The 20,732-nt window shown below is 42.5% G+C and overlaps 1 protein-coding gene across 1 annotated transcript in view; it reads right to left on the bottom strand.

Moving 5' to 3' along the window:
* Positions 1 to 20,732, bottom strand: part of ptprt (protein tyrosine phosphatase receptor type T) — a 382,622-nt gene that overhangs the window by 304,067 nt on the left and 57,823 nt on the right. The window contains 1 exon segment of the mRNA XM_037782155.1: positions 13,726 to 13,851. Within this exon segment, the coding sequence (XP_037638083.1) occupies positions 13,726 to 13,851 (126 nt within the window).

Below are 20,732 nucleotides of genomic sequence, written 5' to 3'. Positions count from 1 at the left end.
TTATTTAATATGATTATAATTAAACTTACTTTGCTCAAGGCTGTTGCTTCCTTAATAAAGCATTTAAATATTCAGCTGTCATTAATCGGGCCACTTGGCATGCAGACTTATGTAAGGATTACGCTTGTTAACTGCACACAACACATGAACTAGAATCTAACTAAAAAGTATTGGGATTACTTTTCCAATGCAGAACAACAGTCTTAGATGGCTGTCAGGTTAACCTCTTTTACCTGACGGACCCGGACCCGGACCCGGATCCGGACCCAGACCCGGATCCGGACCCAGACCCGGTACCGGCTGAGCTGTTTATTAAAACACTGCCTTTAAAAACTCCATAAAATGCTGTGGTGGTCTTATTTCTGAATAGTCTCTAAAAGACGAGGCCTTAACGCGACTAAAACAACACTCAGAGAGGATGTGGTCCAAACAATGTTTGTTTGACAATTATTTCAATATTTTATTTACAAAATCAACACATGAGAAATTGTATTTTAACTTTATAATAAACTGAGAAAAAAAAGTTTGGAAACTTGTGTTTGGTGGATTATTTCTCTGTTGTTACAATGCTAATGGTCATTGTATTTTACATGGTTGGAAAACCTGTTTATGTACCTTCACAATGATGTCCAACATGTAAGGATCATGCATTTGTGGGATGAGCAGCACAGCTGATTATGTGGGGAGCGCCCAAGAAAAATTTGCCAAAATGCTCTGCCAATGGTAAACAGTGTATTCTCATAAGGCTACCAGGAAGCCTGCAATGACTGCCCTTCACCGTCAGGCCCGTTTGCACTTGTGTCGACAACACAGACAATGGAACCTGAACATGTGGGGGAATGTCATGTTCAGTGATGAGTCCAGGTTCTGTCTGCCAAAGTTGGATGGCAGGGTCAAAGTATGGAGACGACACAGAGAACGCTATGCTGATTGTTGCACCGATGGAGTAACAGCTTTTGGTGGGGGCAGTGTCATGGTGTGGGGCGGCATCTCCCTTACTGGCAAACAAGGCTTGTCATCATTGAAGGCCATCTCAGTGCAGGGAGATATCAGGATGAGATTCTGCAGCCAATGGCGATCCCATATCTCCACAATCTGGGACCTAACTTCATCCTCCAAGATGACAACGCTCGCCCCCACAGAGCCAGGGTTATCACAGACTACCTCCACAATGTGGGAGTAGAGAGAATGGAACGGCCTGCCAAGAGTCCAGACCTCAACCCAATTCAACACTTGTGGGATCAGCTTGGGCGTGCTGTACGTTTTAGAGTGACCAACACAACCTCGTTGGCTGACCTGCAACGAATCCTGGTTGAGGAATGGAACGCCATCCCACAGCAACATGTGACCAGGTTGGTGACCAGCATGAGGAGGAGGTGCCAGGCTGTTGTGGCTGCGTATGGATCTTCCACCGCTGGTGAGGCTCCTGACATATTGTATCAAATGAATAAAGTGTAAAATAGCCAATATGTCTTGTTTGTTCCTTGTTACTGATAGAGTTCAATCATCCAATCCACCAAACAACTCAAAACAAGAGTCAATACCAACAGGAGAATACACTGTTTACCATTGGCAGAGAATTTTGGCAAGTTTTTCTTGGGCGCTACCCACATAATCAGCTGTGCTGCTCATCCCACAAATGCATGATCCTTACAAGTTGGACATCATTGTGAAGGTAAATAAACAGGCTTTCCAACGATGTAAAATACAATGACCATTAGCATTGTAACAACAGAGAAATAATCGACCAAACACAAGTTTCCAAACTTTTTTTCCCAGTTTATTTTTATACTGAATGTACATACTTGACTTTGGATTCTTTTTTGTTCTCTTATTTACATTGTTATTGATCGTATCTGTTATTATCTAAGTTTTACTTGATCATATTTCATTATTATAATAAAACTACTCCATTTGGAGTCAGAATTATACAGTTTAGTTGTTTTTTATTGATGTTATGCTGTGCACTACTCATAGCCTCCTGTAGTGGATATCAGGAGTATTTTAGAAACAGATTCCCTTTCAAGAGGTAGAAAACCCATTTGGCACACTTTGGGTATCCAAGTGGCCAAATGGAGAGTCCTCCTGGTCCTATCCTGACTAAAACCTTTGTAGAATCTATGTGCTTTCTGTTATTTATATCTGCTTTGGCACAGTTGTAGTCGAGGAGTTGCTGAATGAATTCAGTGGCGTCTCTGTGCATGGCATCATTGCTATAATGATGTCTACTGTCTGATCTAGATAACAGTTTAGGAGAATATAACAATGTAAATATTTCCTTTGGTTCATCACAGTTTACTCAGACAGAGTAACAGTCACAGCGTTACTGACACTGGGGATGAATTCTCTGAGGTCTTACCTATCCATAGAGACCAGGATCATGCATATAGACCTGCTAGTTGTGGAGCTATTCTTCATTTATTTTCGGTCTGTCTGTCTAGGAGAACCACACCTTCCAGCACCCTAGGGCTAGAGGTTAAACATAACTGCAGGATCAAATATGGCCCTTTTGCAATATTTTAATAAAACATATTAATCTTTTTTTGACTGCTGATTGTATCATGAAGCTTCATGGAGCCTAATCAAACTCTATAGTGCAGTTAAACCCATATCCAGTAGTAGCTTCTCCTTCTTCTTTACACTCGACCCACTTCAAACTTTCTCTCAATTAACTCTGCAAAACACACATCGGTATTATTTACACAGCATCTCTCTGTCTGTCTGTCTGTCTGTCTGTCTGTCTGTCTGTCTGTCTGTCTGTCGGTCGGTCTGTCAGTCTGTCTGTCTCTCTCTCTGTCTGTCTGTCTGTCTGTCTGTCTGTCTGTCTGTCTGTCTGTCGGTCTGTCTGTCTGTCTGTCTGTCTGTCGGTCTGTCTGTCTCTCTGTCTGTCTGTCTGTCTGTCTGTCTGTCTGTCTGTCTGTCTGTCTGTCTGTCTGTCGGTCTGTCGGTCTGTCTGTCTCTCTCTCTGTCTGTCTGTCTGTCTGTCTGTCTGTCTGTCTCTCTGTTTATCTCTCTGTCTGTCTCTCTCTCTGTCTGTCTGTCTGTCTGTCTGTCTGTCTGTCTGTCTGTCTGTCTGTCTGTCGGTCTGTCTGTCTCTCTGTTTATCTCTCTGTCTGTCTCTCTGTCTGTCTGTCTGTCTGTCTCTCTGTCTGTCTGTCTCTTTGTCTGTCTGTCTGTCTGTCTGTCTGTCTGTCTGTCTCTCTGTCTGTCTGTCTGTCTGTCTGTCTGTCTGTCTGTCTGTCTGTATATCTGTCTGTCTGTCTGTCTGTCTGTCTCTCTGTCTGTCTGTCTGTCTGTCTGTCTGTCTGTCTGTCTGTATATCTGTCTGTCTGTCTGTCTGTCTGTCTCTCTGTCTGTCTGTCTGTCTGTCTGTCTGTCTGTCTATCTGTCTGTCTGTCTGTCTGTCTGTCTGTCTGTCTCTCTGTCTGTCTGTCTGTCTGTCGGTCTGTCTGTCTCTCTGTCTATCTCTCTGTCTGTCTCTCTGTCTGTCTGTCTGTCTGTCTGTCTGTCGGTCTGTCGGTCTGTCTGTCTGTCTCTCTCTCTGTCTGTCTGTCTGTCTGTCTGTCTGTCTGTCTGTCTGTCTGTCTGTCTCTCTGTTTATCTCTCTGTCTGTCTCTCTGTCTGTCTGTCTGTCTGTCTGTCTCTCTGTTTATCTCTCTGTCTGTCTCTCTGTCTGTCTGTCTGTCTGTCTGTCTCTCTGTCTGTCTGTCTCTTTGTCTGTCTGTCTGTCTGTCTGTCTGTCTGTCTGTCTGTCTGTCTGTATATCTGTCTGTCTGTCTGTCTGTCTGTCTGTCTGTCTGTCTGTCTGTCTGTCTGTCTGTCTGTCTATCTCTCTGTCTGTCTCTCTGTCTGTCTGTCTGTCTGTCTGTCTGTCTGTCGGTCTGTCTGTCTCTCTGTATATCTGTCTGTCTGTCTGTCTGTCTGTCTGTCTGTCTGTCTGTCTATCTGTCTCTCTGTCTGTCTGTCTGTCTGTCTGTCTGTCTGTCTGTCTATCTGTCTGTCTGTCTGTCTGTCTGTCTGTCTGTCTGTCTGTCTGTCTGTCTATCTGTCTGTCTGTCTATCTGTCTGTCTGTCTATCTGTCTGTCTGTCTGTTTTTCTGTCTCTCTGTCAGCATGTATTATCACTCAGCACCGTGTGTCATTCCTCTGCCACGACCTCGCCGCTCCCCCCCCCCGCCCACAAATCACAAATGCAATCAAGTCGGCCCTACGAGGGTCCTCCAATCACCACCGGCGACCACAGAAGAGGACGGGATATTTAACCTGTGTACCCACTCCACATATTACATACACACACACACACAAACACACACACACACGATTAATGCTACACAGCTGTGACACGCTATAATTCAGAAGTCTATTACTGATGGCAGCTTACAACAATGCATGGTAGTGTGTGTGTGTGTGTGTGTGTGTGTGTGTGTGTGTGTGTTAAATATGTGTCACAACTGAATGGTGAGGTTCTCTCTGATTACTACTGATTTGTTTTCAGCCTTTCGAAGGAAAAATAAGAGGCAGCACTGACGAGCACACACACACACACACATCGTTGAAAACACACCCAGATAGAGAAACATGTCAAAATCCAACCTGAGACGTTCAGCGTAGTTCAAACATGATTCTCTGTCAAGCTGTCAAATCTAAAAAAATAACATCAATAGAAAGTGAGAAGCAAATTTAGGACAAAGACTCCTCAGGAGGAATAGATGTCTGAGAGAAAGAAAGGGAGGGAGGGAGAGAGAGAGAGAGAGAGAAGAAATGAAAGAATGAAAGTGGTCGTCAGAAAGAGAAGAGACAGGCAGAGCTGTGAGACTCCTGTTACACCGTTTGGCTGCTGAATCATCAGTCAGTGCAGAAATCAACATCGCTGACAGGTCTTATGCACGCACGCACACAAGCATGCACGCACACAAACACCTCTAGCATTGTTAGCTGAGCTCTGGCTAGCTTTCTTTAAAATCACCTAAAACCTGGAGGAGCCGAGAAAAAGAATAGATTTCATTTGGGTGTCAAACTTTCTGAGACTGCAGAACGCCGACGGAAAGACGGGGAGTGAGCAGAGAGAGAGAGACTACAGAAAGTAGAGAAACTAGAGAAAGTAGAGAAAGTAGAGAAAGTAAAACTAAAAATAAAAGACTTAATTGCACTAAAAGTGGCTTATGTGAAATTCATCCAGAGAGGAGACAGAGGATGATATATGAGAGCTCTGTTTACTGTGGACCCCCATAGGTGGAGGATCCAGAAGGAAGAGACACTGATTGACTGATTGATTATATATATATATGTATATATATATGTATATGTATATATACATATACATATATATATATATATACGCTCCTGACTGACACAACACAGTTTGAAATGAGCTCACCACACATCACAGCATGCAGCGCCCAATGATCCCACTTCTGTAACACCATTGACAGTTGCATGTCTGAAAGCATTTCTAGGGCTCAGGTTCACCCTCACAGGTGTTCTCACATGTGCCTGATTAGACCGCCTCTCTGAGGACGGCGTGGGCGTCTCTCTCCAGCTGGCAGGACAACTTTGTTCGTAAATATTCGTGCCTCACTTCAACCAGAGCGTAGGTCCAATCAGCCGGAATAACTGACAACACCTGAGCCAGCGTGCAGACCCTTTACAGCCCTGTATGATGGGACTGGAGGTCACACTGTGATAAACGGCTCGGTGCCTACATGTATCAGTGACTGCTACGCTAGAAATATAACCCAAACGCAAGCAGAGACTTCAGCTGTATTCAAAATAGCACTCACAGCGCCTCACTGGCCAGTTTATTCAGGGACATTACCATATTCCTATAGAGAGCTGCAGGGATGACGTATTATCATCTCCCTGGTTCCCTCCACTAACAGGAAGTGATCATCTCTCTGGTTCCCTCTACTAACAGGAAGTGATCATCTCTCTGGTTCCCTCCACTAACAGGAAGTGATCATCTCTCTGGTTCCCTCCACTAACAGGAAGTGATCATCTCTCTGGTTCCCTCCACTAACAGGAAGTGATCATCTCTCTGGTTCCCTCCACTAACAGGAAGCGATCACCTCTCTGGATCCCTCCACTAACAGGAAGTGATCATCTCTCTGGTTCCCTCCACTAACAGGAAGTGATCATCTCCCTGGTTCCCTCCACTAACAGGAAGTGATCATCTCCCTGGTTCCCTCCACTAACAGGAAGTGATCATCTCTCTGGTTCCCTCCACTAACAGGAAGTGATCATCTCCCTGGTTCCCTCCACTAACAGGAAGTGATCATCTCCCTGGATCCCTCCACTAACAGGAAGTGATCATCTCCCTGGTTCCCTCCACTAACAGGAAGTGATCATCTCCCTGGATCCCTCCACTAACAGGAAGTGACATCATGCTGACTCAGTTCTGGGTTTTAGGACTCATCATGTAGCTCTCTATTGGTTAGTATGTAGAGGACTTGCTGTCTGGATACGTTTATGAATGGGAATTTGGCCTTTCTGATTAAATGCTATCCCATCTACATCTATGATTTTATTAGCATGTGAATATTCACAAACATCAGCACGTCTGGGCCTCATTCCATGTCTTCCATCAGCATGTGTGATTATGTTATGGACTACTGGACATTATCTGTATACGTATGTGGGGCCAACACACCTGATAGTTCATTTCACACCCTTTACCTGTAAACCTGATGAGTGTGTTATTTTTAATACAGTGTTTTCCTCTCTTGTAATTATTCTCCATATTATCTCTTTTCATATTCTGTCTTGTCTCAGCTGCAGCAACAGCTCAGTTTCCCTTCAGGGATCATTAAATCTTCCTTCACTCCAGAAAGAGATTCCCCGTCACTGCTGAACACGTTTCTGTTATTCTGACTTCAAAAGCTCAGAGACATGTAAGAGACAAGAGGAGTTTTACTGCTTCTGAACGCTGCCTCTTTCCACAACATCTGAAATCAAACATTCACAAAGACAAATAAATATATGATGTAGAAGACAGTTCACAAAGAGACAGTTCACAAAGAGACAATTCACAAAGAGACAGTATACAAAGAGACAGTACACAAAGAGACAGTACACAAAGTATAAGAGAACACACGCACACACGGTGTGTGAGGTGATAAACAGAGATGTACGCCTCTGTGAGAGAGTTGAGGTTCGGTCCATCTGAGTCCTTCATCCCTTTATCCCTTCATCTCCTCCTCCTGTACTTATTTTCTATCTGGAGCAGTAAAACATCTCAGACTTGCTGGACTTCACTGTGTTACAGCAGCAACGTTACAACTACAAGACTAAAATGCTATTTGACTAATAATAAAAACACTAATAGGATTATTTCCTGTGCTACATGTGAATCTGACCACCTGCTCTGTTTGTTCATGTTTTCATGTTTAATGACAGTTGGCTGTCGGTGAGCGTCTGTCTAGTTTTCTCTGTGTGTCCCTCACCGTCGGCTCTAGTCTGCCCATGTCCGAGGATTTTCAGCCGATTCAGCACGTTGAATCGGCGGCGGAGCCCGTCAGTGACAGAAATCACTCTGATTGGCTGTTCAGCTTAAACCAATCAGTGTAGGAGAAGAGAAACAGAAGTGAGGAAAACAAGCAGACGAGTAAAGTGAAGAGGACACAAATGTGTACGGTTCATGTGTACTCGGGTACAGTTCATGTGTACTGTTCATGTGTACTCGGGTACGGTTCATGTGTACTGTTCATGTGTACTCGGGTACGGTTCATGTGGACTCGGGTACGGTTCATGTGTACACTGTATGGTTCATGTGTACTCAGGTACAGTTCATGTGTACTCAGGTATGGTTTGCATCAGGTGTGAAAGCCGACTGTACCAAAACACGGAAGTGGACCGCTAATTAACTGAATAACGTTAGCAGTCAGACAGCAGTTGTGAAAGGTCTCCTCCGATATCTGTATACATATGGGAGACCAGGGAGATGATCACTTCCTGTTAGTGGAGGGAACCAGGGAGATGATCACTTCCTGTTAGTGGAGGGATCCAGGGAGATGATAATACGTCATCCCTGCAGCTCTCTATAGGAATATGGTAATGTCCCTGAATAAACTGGCCAGTGAGACGCTGTGAGTGCTATTTTGAATACAGCTGAAGTCTCTGCTTGCGTTTGGGTTATATTTCCAGCGTAGCAGTCACTGATACATGTAGGCACCGAGCCGTTTATCACAGTGTGACCTCCAGTCCCATCATACAGGGCTGTAAAGGGTCTGCACGCTGGCTCAGGTGTTGTCAGATATTCAGAGTTCTTTGGTGATTGTTGGAAAGACTAACGACGATGGTGTTGGTGAGTTTTATTTAGTTTCTGTCCAGTTTGAATGAAGTGTTTTACAATGTTCTGCCTCTAGAACAGCTGATCTCTACATAAACAAATGCACGTGGGTGATAGCGTGAGTGTACTCAGGTACGGAACAACTTTACTAATGTGAAAACTGAGCGGAGGGAGGGGGGGGCAATGGTACTCAGGTACGGTAAAAAACAGTCAGACCTAATATGATAACACCCTCAGAGTGGTGTGAAAAATGTCAACAGGCGCCGCTTTGTTTCATGTACGTATCATAACAACAGCTTGTATATCCGCCGTCGTTGCTCTTCCTGTTCACCTGTTTGACTGATGAATACAGACTACCGCCTGGCGCAGAACGTACGTGTTAACTGGCCATCAGCTGTCGTCTTTGTGGTGTGTTCAAGTGCAACTTTTTGACCAAGACGAAGGGGACGAAGGGGACGTGAGGCGACGCAACTGTCGGCCTTCATCGGTGCGCCCAATGAAAATGTTTACAGGATAGATTTTTGGTCGCATATGCAACCAAAATGATGGCACTCTGGAGCCACGGTAGGCATTGTTCAGCTCCAGAAACAGGTTGAGATAATGAAAAGGAAAAAAAAAGTGCGAAAATTTGCTATAAATCGAGAGAAATACGGGAGAATTGTGACCCCGGGAGGAAACCGGGAGAGGGAAATGGTAAAATGTGGAAGGTTGGCAGGTTGCTCTAGATAATAATGACCTTCACCAACACTACAACTAACTGTTCACATATTACCTATCTTCAGTTGTCTGTCCAGGAGACTGCCTTTTAGAGAAACTAAAGTAAGTCAGAGTCATTGTCTCTGTCCTTGTCTCCATTAGATGATTTCTGTCTCCTCCTCTATCTCTCTGGATGCTCGTCTCTCTGCTTCCTTTGTGTCTTTTTCCATTTACATGACTGTATGAAGTCTCTCTTTGTGAGTATCGGCCATCTCTCCGTCTTCTGTCAAACATTATCTCACTGAAACTCCGTCTGCATTCTTCAGACTCACTCCGTCTCGTCTCGTCTTGTCTGTTCTTATATCTCTGTCTTTTTTAATGGAAGAACATCGATTTATTTTTTTTACTCAGTGTGTCCATCACATAGTTTGAATTTGTTTTTTAATGTGTGCGTGGGATAGGCTGTCTCTCTTTCTGTTTGAGACACACACACACACACGCACACACACACACACACACACACAAACACACACACACGCACACACACACACACACATACACACACACACACACACACACACACACACACACACACACACACACACACACTTTTCTTTGATTAGGCTTTGATGAGCTGATGATGCTGAATTGCACACATGGTGATTTTTCATGTATTATTACATTTCTCTCTCCTCCCTCTAACTTCCCTCTCTCTCTCTGATCAGTTTTCTGTTTCACATCATCATGGCGTGTTGATCCAACATCCACTCTCATGCTTTCATGTGTGATGTCTCATTCAGCCGACGTTTGAGTATGAAATAATATGGTAAACGAAATATCCACGGTGTCAGCATGAATTCATCTTAATCCATTTCCTACATTTTCTTTAGGCTCAGTTTACATGTTGTCTTTTGAAAGTATTAGAATATGTGATTTTTAGGTTGTAGTGGGAGTGAAGATCCTGCTATCATCGTAAACTATAAAACCTGATGAATCCACCGGTACCAACCATGTCAGACTACTACTACTACTACTACTACTACTACTACTACTACTACTACTACTACTATCTATCATAGTAAATTATAAAACCTGATGAATCCACCAGTACCAACCATGGTACTACTGTTACTACTACTACTACTACTACTACTACTACTACTGGTATCATAGTAAACTATAGAACCTGATGAATCCACCGGTACCAACCATGGTACTACTACTACTACTACTACTACTACTACAACTACTACTACTACTTGTATTATAGTAAACTATAAACATGATGAATCCATCAGTACCAACCATGTCATACTAGCTGGTCACAAAGGAGGTTAAATAACGCTCCAAACTTACACTAAATGTTGGCGAGGAAAAACTGTCATGTCCATTTTCAAAGGGGTCCCTTGACCTCTGACCTCCAGATCAGTGAATGTAAATGGGTTCTATGGGTACCCACGAGTCTCCCCTTTACAGACATGCCCACTTTATGATAATCACATGCAGTTTGGGGTAAGTCATAGTCAAGTCAGCACACTGACACACTGACAGCTGTTGTTGCCTGTTGGGCTGCAGTTTGCCATGTTATGATTGGAGCATATTGTTTCATGCTAAATGCAGTACCTGTGAGGGTTTCTGGACAATATCTGTCATTGTTTTGTGTTGTTCATTGATTTACAATGATATATATATATACATACATTTGCATAAAGCAGCATATTTGTCCACTCCCATGTTGATAAGAGTATTAAATACTATTACTTATTAATTACTTGACAAATCTCCCTTTAAAAATGTGAGATGAATTTGTCGATTAATCGTGATTAAATATTTTAATCGATTGACAGCCCTATTATTATTATTATTATTATTATTATTATTATTATTATTATTATTAGTAGTAGTAGTAGTAGTAGTAGTATTATTAATATTATATGTAGATGATGAGAGAGAGAAAAATGCATCCAATCTTGTCACATCTATAAATAGTGTTGGGTGAGGATTACATTATTCCATGTCAATAGAGAGATGATGAGAGAGGAAGTTAAAACGCTCGTTGCAATCCCATCATGCCTCACTCTGAGATCTATAAACTGTCAGGACTATGGACAATATGACAGCGGTGTCTAAATGGAAGTGAGGAGAGAGAGAGTGACGGTGTCAATCCAATCTAGTCCATCTACGATCTGTCGACAGGTCACGCTCTGACAACCGGATCAGACGCATCAATATTACAGAGGTGAGGCGAGGAGGATGATTACATGATAATAACTGTGTCTGGAAGCTCCTGCATACATGGACATGCTGGAGCCAAACTGGTGGCATTATAGAGGGAACATACAGCTGGAGATCACGAGGGAAACACATTCATACCATCAAAGACAGTTGAACTGAGCTTTGACTGGTTTTTATTCTCTGTGGTTTTTATGAGCGACTATAACAGCAGAGCTGCGGGCTCTAAGTGACAGTGATAACTTTATACTGAAGCAACGTGGTACTGATATTGTATATAACAATCCCAGGTCAAGTATGAGTTCATCAGCAGACTAAACATCATGACAGAAATGAGTAAAAGCCAGAGACAGACCAGACACTGACAGACAATTTGTTCCTGTCCCGCCTTATGACTTCTATAGCGGTCAGGGCAGCGTGCAGTCGATACGTCGTCTTTGCTGAGAAGGACGTGACGGCTATCGCCCCCGACAACCAACGGCCGCACCGACAGATGAGACGGATAACTGACATGAGACATACTATACACAGAGAGATCACGGCCGTTCAGTCCTATCAGATGTACTGAGTGGCTCTCAGACAGTGACAGGAAGAGATGATGATGATGGATGAGGGCAATAATTGACATGACTGAGATAATATATGATGGAGAGAGAGGGAAGAAGGGAGGGGTGAAAGATCAATAATACCATGATGGTTAGAGAGAAAGAAGAACTGGTTCCAACAATCCTTCCTTCATCTTTGACAATCACAACTCGACCATTTCCTGTCTACGTCTACGAGTTCGTTATTAACATTCAGTCTGAGAGAGAAACAGAGAGAAATAAGGAGGACTGGAAGAAGAGTTTCTCATGTCAGTCAAATAAGAAGAAGAAGGAGGAGGAGGAGGGGGAAATGACTGGAAGAACAGGAGACAGAGAGTGTGAAAGAGTGAGAGAGTGGGCGAGAGAGAGAGAGGGAGAGATGGATCGACGGGTGTCTGATTGCCATTTGGCGTCTGACAGGCGGAGAGAGCGACCAAGCTGAGGTCACGATCTGTCTACCGATGTCTATCAGTCTGACAACTCACATGAACAGAAGGAAACATGTCAACATGCTAACATCTACTACTAATGCATTTAAAACGTTCAAACTTGAATATAATGTTTGCAACTTTATCAATAAAGTGTTCAGTCATTTCTGATTCAAATAGAGAACAATATCAGCTGCTTCTCTTCAAAGATACTGTATGTCTATATATCTATATAAACTGGGAAAAGAAAGTTCGGAAACTTGTGTTTGGTGGATTATTTCTCTGTTGTTACAATGCTAATGGTCATTGTATTTTACATCGTTGGAAAGCCTGTTTATTTACCTTCACAACGATGTCCAACTTTTAAGGATCATTCATTTGTGGGATGAGCAGCACAGCTGATTATGTGGGTAGCGCCCAAGAAAAATTTGCCAGAATGCTCTGCCAATGGTAAACAATGTATTCTCATAAGGCTACCAGGAAGCCTGCAATGACTGCCCCTCACCGTCAGGCCCATTGCGCTGGTGTCGACAACACAGACAATGGAACCTGAACATGTGGGGGAATGTCATGTTCAGTGATGAGTCCAGGTTCTGTCTGCCAAAGTTGGATGGCAGGGTCAAAGTATGGAGACGACGCGGAGAATGATATGCTGATTGTTCCACCGCTACTGAGGCTCCTGACGGTGTATTAAATGAATAAAGTCTTAAATTGCCAATATGTCTTGTTTGTTCCTTGTTACTGATAGAGAGTTCAATCGTCCAATCCACCAAACAACTCAAAATAAGAGTCAACACCAACAGGAGAATACACTGTTTACCATTGGCAGAGCATTTTGACAAATTTTTCTTGGGCGCTACCCACATAATCAGCTGTGCTGCTCATCTCACAAATGCATGATCCTTACAAGTTGGACATCATTGTGAAGGTCAATAAACAGTCTTTCCAACGATGTAAAATACAATGCCAATTAGCATTGTAACAACAGAGAAATAATCCACCAAACACAAGTTTCCGAACTTTTTTTCCCCAGTATATATAGATACAGTATGTGCATCACTATCAACCTGCAGAGACACCCGACACATCAAAACAATTTCCACCAACATATAGCGACTGTTTAGAGTCAGAAAGGAGTTGCGTTAGAGTCGAGTTTCTCTCAGGAACATCCATCTGCAGGGTTCTGGACCATAAAGTGATATCAGTGCCTCTCATCAATGCAGCACATCAAAACTAACAGTGGAGGAATAAACTAAACTAAACTTATTTGTCCTGCTATATGATGTCCTGATTCCAGAAGAATGTTAAAGTATTGCTAATGAGAGATAGATTATTATTAGAATATGAATCATTAAACACCACCAGATCAGAGAAGACTATAATTATTATTATTATTATTATTAATAATAATAATAATAATAATAATAATAATAATAATAATAATAATAATAATAATAATAATGAGCATAAACACAGAGAAAGACAGAGAGTAGGATCGTACCAGTGGGCAGGGCCGGGTCCATGGTGGGTTTCTCCCAGGAGTTCACTTGTTCCCAGGTGAATCCGTTGGTTCCCAGAGAGACACTGTACCCACAGCTGCTGTATGAATCCTCAAATGTACAGCCACCTGAGAACAGACACAAAGAGATCATTACATCTACAGATGGCACACATGTTCACTGAGCGGGGAGTTTGGGGGTTCAGCATCTTGAAATTCAACAAGGAGGGGTTGAACCTCAGACTTGTCACATCCACTAATAATGAACATGCACAGAAGTATGTGGACTGAATCTCTCAAAATGAAACTGGTGTAATAAATATTTCTGTAGTAAATGAAGTGCATGGACCACCGGGGCAGGAAGTGGCTAGTGGATCTGTTTAAAGAGCAACCACACAGGACGTCAGAGGATTCATTGTGTCACATTCCGGCCCAGTCGCTCAGCAGTTTATCAAATAGTCATAAAATTGAATGTATTGATTTGTGTACATTGACATGAATTTCACATTTTCGTGATGGTCAGCACAAAATCAATCTGTATGTAATCCACGTAATCATGAACCAGGAAGTATAGAGAGCAGTTAACGGCGTGTAGGGAGGAGGTCGGGGTGGATGGGTGGGTCTAACAACAGCAGACAGTCACCAGGAGACCGCTGATGGTGCCCCGTGTGAGGCAAGAAGTCAACGCTGATTTATTTGTAACTTCTGAACTTCAGTTGCAAACCACAGCACTTCTGGAGTTATTTTAACCCAAACCACCATCTTTTACTGACCCTAACTAAGGAGTTTTATTTTGAAAAGATTGGAGCGTAAATTGACACGTGTGTCACGTGTTGCTGGACATTCGTAGGAAAACGCACGAAAAATACGTTGTTGAAAGTCGTGCTGAGCGTCACAGAAGGAAATGTGTGTCTATGAACACGTTCAGACAGATTCAATATAGTGACTATTTCAGGAACTGCTGTGAGACTGAGCTGCACATCGTTTGAACTAAAAAGACAGTCAACACAAACACCAGCAGCTCTTTATCACATCACACACAGCATGCATGGTGTCCTGTATGCAGCCGGACTCCAGCAGTACCATTAAAACCACTCCACAGAGATGGAGTTATAGAGGGCAAAGACAGTGAATGGCTGATGGCGTCCATAAACACTATTAAAGGTGGGTTTGATATAATGAAAGTCTTTACAAATGCTGCTATTCACCAGATCTTTGATTAAATTCTACATGTCTTTAATCACTTTAGAAGCTTTGAGTTTGCATGAAGTTTTTAGTTTAGAAAACGCTGCTCTGGTGTTCTTAACAATATTATTCTAATGAAGTTATCAGCATGAATGGAAAGAGCCGGAGAAGACAGACACTGTCTCTGTTTATCAGAGAAGAAAAAGAAAGAGAGAAAGAAAGGAGAGAGAGGGAGGGGGGGCTGGATGAAGAGGAAGCTTTATGTGTCAACATGATTAAGTCACAGAGTCTCATCGTTATTTCATGGCCTGGATGAGACACATTTTCCAGCACATTAGCCTTCGCTGCTAGCCCGGAGCACTGCACACACACACACACACACACACACACACACACACACACTAATTAGACATATGCTTTGACACACAACCATTTTAATGTGTTTTGAAGCAGTGAAACGGGGGAACGTCACTGCTTTATTCATGACATCATTTAATGCTGCTTCTGTCTTTATCTGCCTCTTTGTTGCTGTCGTCTCATTTAAACCTCATCAAACTAAAACTGATCGTCTCTCTGACTCCGACCGGAACATGATGAGACTATACACTACACACTACACACTACACACTAAACACTACTAGAAACTCACTGAAGCAGATGGAAATGAAGACTATTCTGATCACTATGGGGACAAAACCTCAATGTCTGGACTGAAATATCCAACCTGGTCTCACAGGAAGGCGTATAAATACCACAACATTATACGGACAGTCTGCGTGTCATGCAGCAGGACGCATTTTAGGCTTTTCGTGTGTACGACACGCAAACGTTCGCAGTTATGTTCAGACAAGAAAACCACTTAGCTAGGGTAAGGGAAAACGTCATGGTTGGTAAACAACTATAGAAAACATGTCAGAAACGTCACGTCACTTACGTGACGTACAAAACCAAACAGTGATCACCAATGGTGTCAAACAACGGTCTCCTGGTTAAAGTCCTGTGTTTGTTGGACCCTCCCACCATCGGTGGTCTTTCTCTCTTCTTATTCTACGTCACTAACTCTTACCGTAGCATTTATACGTGGATGTGTTTATATCACAGTTAGTTCAGGATACATGGCATACACAAGACGCAGAAATCAAGAAAGGCGTACTTATTGCACACTAAACGCCTTGCGCATTATCATGACATTTATACACCTTTTCGTGCTAACGGGCTGAAATATCTCAACAACTTTGGGCTAGATTGAAACTTGGTGCCGACACTCAGACCACTCAGGATGCTCTGTAGGAACTGTTGTGAGTTTGTCCAATAATTCAGTTTAGAACCAGATACCTAAAAACAACTAATACCATTCCCATCAGTCTCAGCTGAACTCCATGTTTAGTGATTATAAGCAAATGTTAGCATGGTGAACATTCACCTGCTAAACATCGATCTGTTAACAGGCAGATGTCAAGGCCTATGGAAGGAGGCTGGGACATGGGTGGACACAGGTCTTGAGGTATTACACAGGTGCAGTGTAACTGAAGCTGCGGTCGTGCGTTGCGATTGGCTGAATTTGGGCGAGTGCAGACAAAATTTTACTGTGCATGTGTTGTACCCATGGATGTATTAGGGGAACTGGATCCAGCGTTGGAGGCGGGGCCCAGTTCATTCCTATGAGAGTGTCTCAGTGGACCATGAAGCCTAAATGGCTCGACTTCCGCCTGGAAAAGTACCCGGATCTTGGGCACATGGAACATGTGCAGTAGCATCCACTCAGTCACATGACTCGGTCACGGGGTCGCAACGTCACGCTGTCACGGCTTGTGTTCCAGCCTCGGTCCGGGTCTCATTCACATGAGCGGAGGAAGGGAAATAACTCTGGATTCAGCTGTTAGTACGTTTTACAACTTTAAAAACTTATTTTTTTGAATAAGGACTATTAGAGTGTTCATACTAGGAAGTTGATTCACCTAAAAAAAAAATTAAAAAAGTATTCTTGGGCCTGATGGCATCACGTGACGGACACGGAAGTTTTAGTACCGCCGTTTGGCCACTAAGAAAGTTGGGATTGACGACCGGCGCTGTTCCTTGGGGCTTGGTTGTACCACGGAGATATGACGCGTGACCCGGCTTCCTTCAATAGGCCTTGACATCGGCCTGTTAGCATGGTCATTGTGAGCATGTTAGCATGCTGAAGTTAGCATTTAGCTCAAAGCGCCGCTGTGCATCGTCATAAAACATCTAGCACAGATAAAGACCAGTGGTGCCAGATCTCGAGAGCGAAAGAAGCGACCAAGTCTCTAGAAAATAGCCCAAAAGCAGCAACCTTACAGACCACAATATGAGAGAGAGGCAGCCACCGGATCACTTCATATACTATATGGATGAGTTTATTTTGGATTGCATGCATTTCTTTTCACTTTTGCATCCATTTTTAGCTTGTAACTATTTTTCTTTTGTTAAGTAAACTTAAAGAATTTGAACATTTAATTAAATTTTTGCATTTCACCAGATCAACATGATGTGCTCGTATATCACACTTATAAAAACGACAAACTGCCTTTGAATCGTCCTCTACTGGAGGGCCAATCCAATCTTTAAGTCCACTCTCTTTTTTCAGTCTTTGTCTTACTTTTTGACTGATTTCGCCCACTGGCATTGTTAGATAAACTCCATCAACCCTGCCAAGATTTGTCTCGCAACAACCCTCTGAGTGGTGGCGGTGAGCAATCGGGAGGGATCGGGGTTGTGTGCAGGTCCTTCAACAGGACCAACTAGACTGGTACAGAGGAGAGAGAGACAGGAGCACAACTAAGCAACTACACTTTAGAAACAAGCCCAAAGTCACTGATAATAAGCGGACTCTGCTGCTTTGTCTTGTTCTACCAACACTGTGACTTGAACATCATACATTATGCTCTGAAACACTGGTAACGAGGCCATCTTCATCTAACACAATCTCAGATGAATCATATAGAAATGGTGAAAGAAGTGTTTGATATTAGTTTCAAATGAAGCAAATGAGTCTGAACTATTCAGTTTATCTTGAGTTGCATGTGTAACATGGTGAAACACTGTACATAAAATCATTCTTTTGGACCTCTTGTCACTGTCCCAGACCCTCAGGACAGACACTGTTATACACCCTGAACGCTAAAATATGAAACATGTATGGTACACTTTTGATTATGCCTCTTTAAGCAACACTTACATCAACTGGGAAATGAAATGAAAAAGCTCTATCAGTAGTCTGTTTGAAAAACAACCTCCAGCAGTGGAAACCAGGAAAACACAGTTTGTCTTAAAGATATGATAATAGGTGTTATAAATTAATCAATAGAGAGATAATGAGCCGTTATCCCCCTCCCCCCCACTGTTCAGAGCTCTCATTAGAAATGAAGAGAAATCATAGTGATCTCATTAGAACAGAGTTATAAACAGGCATCAATATTCAATATCACATCTGTAGCCAGAGACCATGTGTGTGTGTGTGTGTGTGTGTGTGTTAATGCCCTGATCTAGTTCTTTAAATCAGTACAACACCTCCCTCCCTGACTCTCACTGACACTAACATCATTACACACACATGTTCAGTCACAACATTTACATAATAAACATATAACACTGCTCACTGTGTGTGCGTGTGTTTGGGTGTGGGTGAGTGCATATATGCATGTTAATGTGTAATGTGTATGTGCGTGCATGTATTAGTGTGACACCAAAACAAGCAGAATCCCTTCATCTCTGCTAATTAACATTCCTGTAACCAATATAATAAAATATTGATATGCCCACACACACACACACACACACACACACACACAGAGAAAGAGAACAACCACTCAATATTTATTCACATGTTCACACACAAATCCCTTATTGTTTATTTTATGCGTAGGGTGGCCAAAGTTAACACGATCAGTAAGGGATAATGTACAGCTAGCTCGTTGTGTCGTGAAATAAACCCCTAACGCAAAGCAAAGACAGCAACGGTCTGTTATACGTAGCAACGGTCTGTTATACGTAGCAACGGGCTGTTATACGTAGCAACGGTCTGTTATACGTAGCAACGGTCTGTTATACGTAGCAACGTTCTGTTATACGTAGCAACAGTCTGTTGCCGTTCAGTCCGTCTGATGCTTCATCGAGTCATTCCACGTTTAATCGTCCCAATGACAGTTTTCATCTTCATTTTACTCTTTTCAATTAAAACAGCAGCAGTTATTGTCCAAAATTAATAGCTGACCGAGAAATTACAAAGACTTCTCATCAAGGCATATAAATACCACGACATTACACGGACATTCCACGTGTCATTTGTACGCCACACAAACATCCAGTTAGGTTCAAGCAAGAAAACCACTTAGAAAAGGTAAGGGAAAACATCATGGTTGGTTTTAAAATAAGTACGTAAACTAAGTTAAACACTCACGGAAACAACTACGGAAAACACGTCACAAACATCAACGAAAAAAACATGACAAACGCAACTAACGTAACGTACAAAACCAAACAACAATGGTCTCCTGGTTAAAGTCCTGTGTTTGTTGGACCCTCCACCATCAGTGGTCTTTCTCTCTTCTTATTCTACTTCACTAACTCTTACCGTAGAATTTACACTTGGATGTGTTTACATCACAGTCAGTTCAGGATACATGGCGTACACAAGACACATGGAAATCAAGAAAGATGACTTATTGCACGCTAAACGCCTTATACATTATCGTGACATTTATACGCCTTTTCATGTGAACAGGCTGCTTTATCACACACACACACACACAAACCTCAAACACATCTGCCCTAGCTGTGTGTTACATTAACAAACCTCTTATTATCCAGCAGGCTTACTAGGGCGGCAGTAATGGCATTTAGTATTTAGCCAGTGAGTTTGTGTGCCGCAGGGCATGTGTGTGTGTGTGTGTGTGTGTGTGTGTGTGTGTGATATGTTGCCATATGTTTTTAAATGACTTAATGTGGATATTTAAGGCTCCTGTCTGTTAGCTGACAGTGGATTTAATATGAGTTAACTAAGAGACACACACACACATTTACTCAGGTCACTTCTGAGGACATTGCATTGACTGGAAACTAACCATAACCATAACCATAACCATTGCCTTATAAAAAATAAAAAAAAGACCGTTAATATCATAAAACAGAAGTATATATTATGCAAAAACAACCAGAACTTTGAAGCATAACTGATATTTGAGAGTTAAAAGTCAGGTATTTTGACATGTATTCGTCAGATTAGTTTATTAAAGAACTGTGACTAAGATGTCACTGAGCTGGACACCGTAAGGATGAAAGTTGGTCTCATAATAAAATTAATTTTCTTGTACTTATCGGCTTCACTGGCTGGCTCACAAAACACGTGACAAACGAGCCCTAAAGATTATTGGGAGCAGGAATTGGGTTCTGTATTGCCGGATGATCAGTGGCAACATATTTTCCGATTAGTCCACTCTTCCTCCATCTGTGCTAGGCATGGTCTCTTACAATGTAAGATCGTGCACTGAGTCCATTATATGCACGGCTATCTAAGATGTATTCCAATTTAATAGACTCTTGTAAATGGTGCCAGCAATCTCCAGCAGACCACACTCACATGTTCTAGTACTGCCCGAAGGTCTATACATTTTGGTCAAAGATCTTCAACACACTTAACGTAGCATATAATACTGCTGTTATCCCCCCGGCCCTTTCTTGGCTTTGTTCGGAGTGCCCCTTCAGCCCAATATTTCTAAAGACATGCAACATGTTCTCGCCTTTACTACCTTGTTGGCAAGGCGACTTATTCTGTTTAAATGGAAACATGTTCTACCTCCGACTCA

This window comes from Sebastes umbrosus, chromosome 1 (assembly GCF_015220745.1).
Source record: "Sebastes umbrosus isolate fSebUmb1 chromosome 1, fSebUmb1.pri, whole genome shotgun sequence".
In the NCBI taxonomy this organism is placed as follows: domain Eukaryota; kingdom Metazoa; phylum Chordata; class Actinopteri; order Perciformes; family Sebastidae; genus Sebastes; species Sebastes umbrosus.
This window is presented reverse-complemented; position numbering and strand designations above follow the sequence as displayed.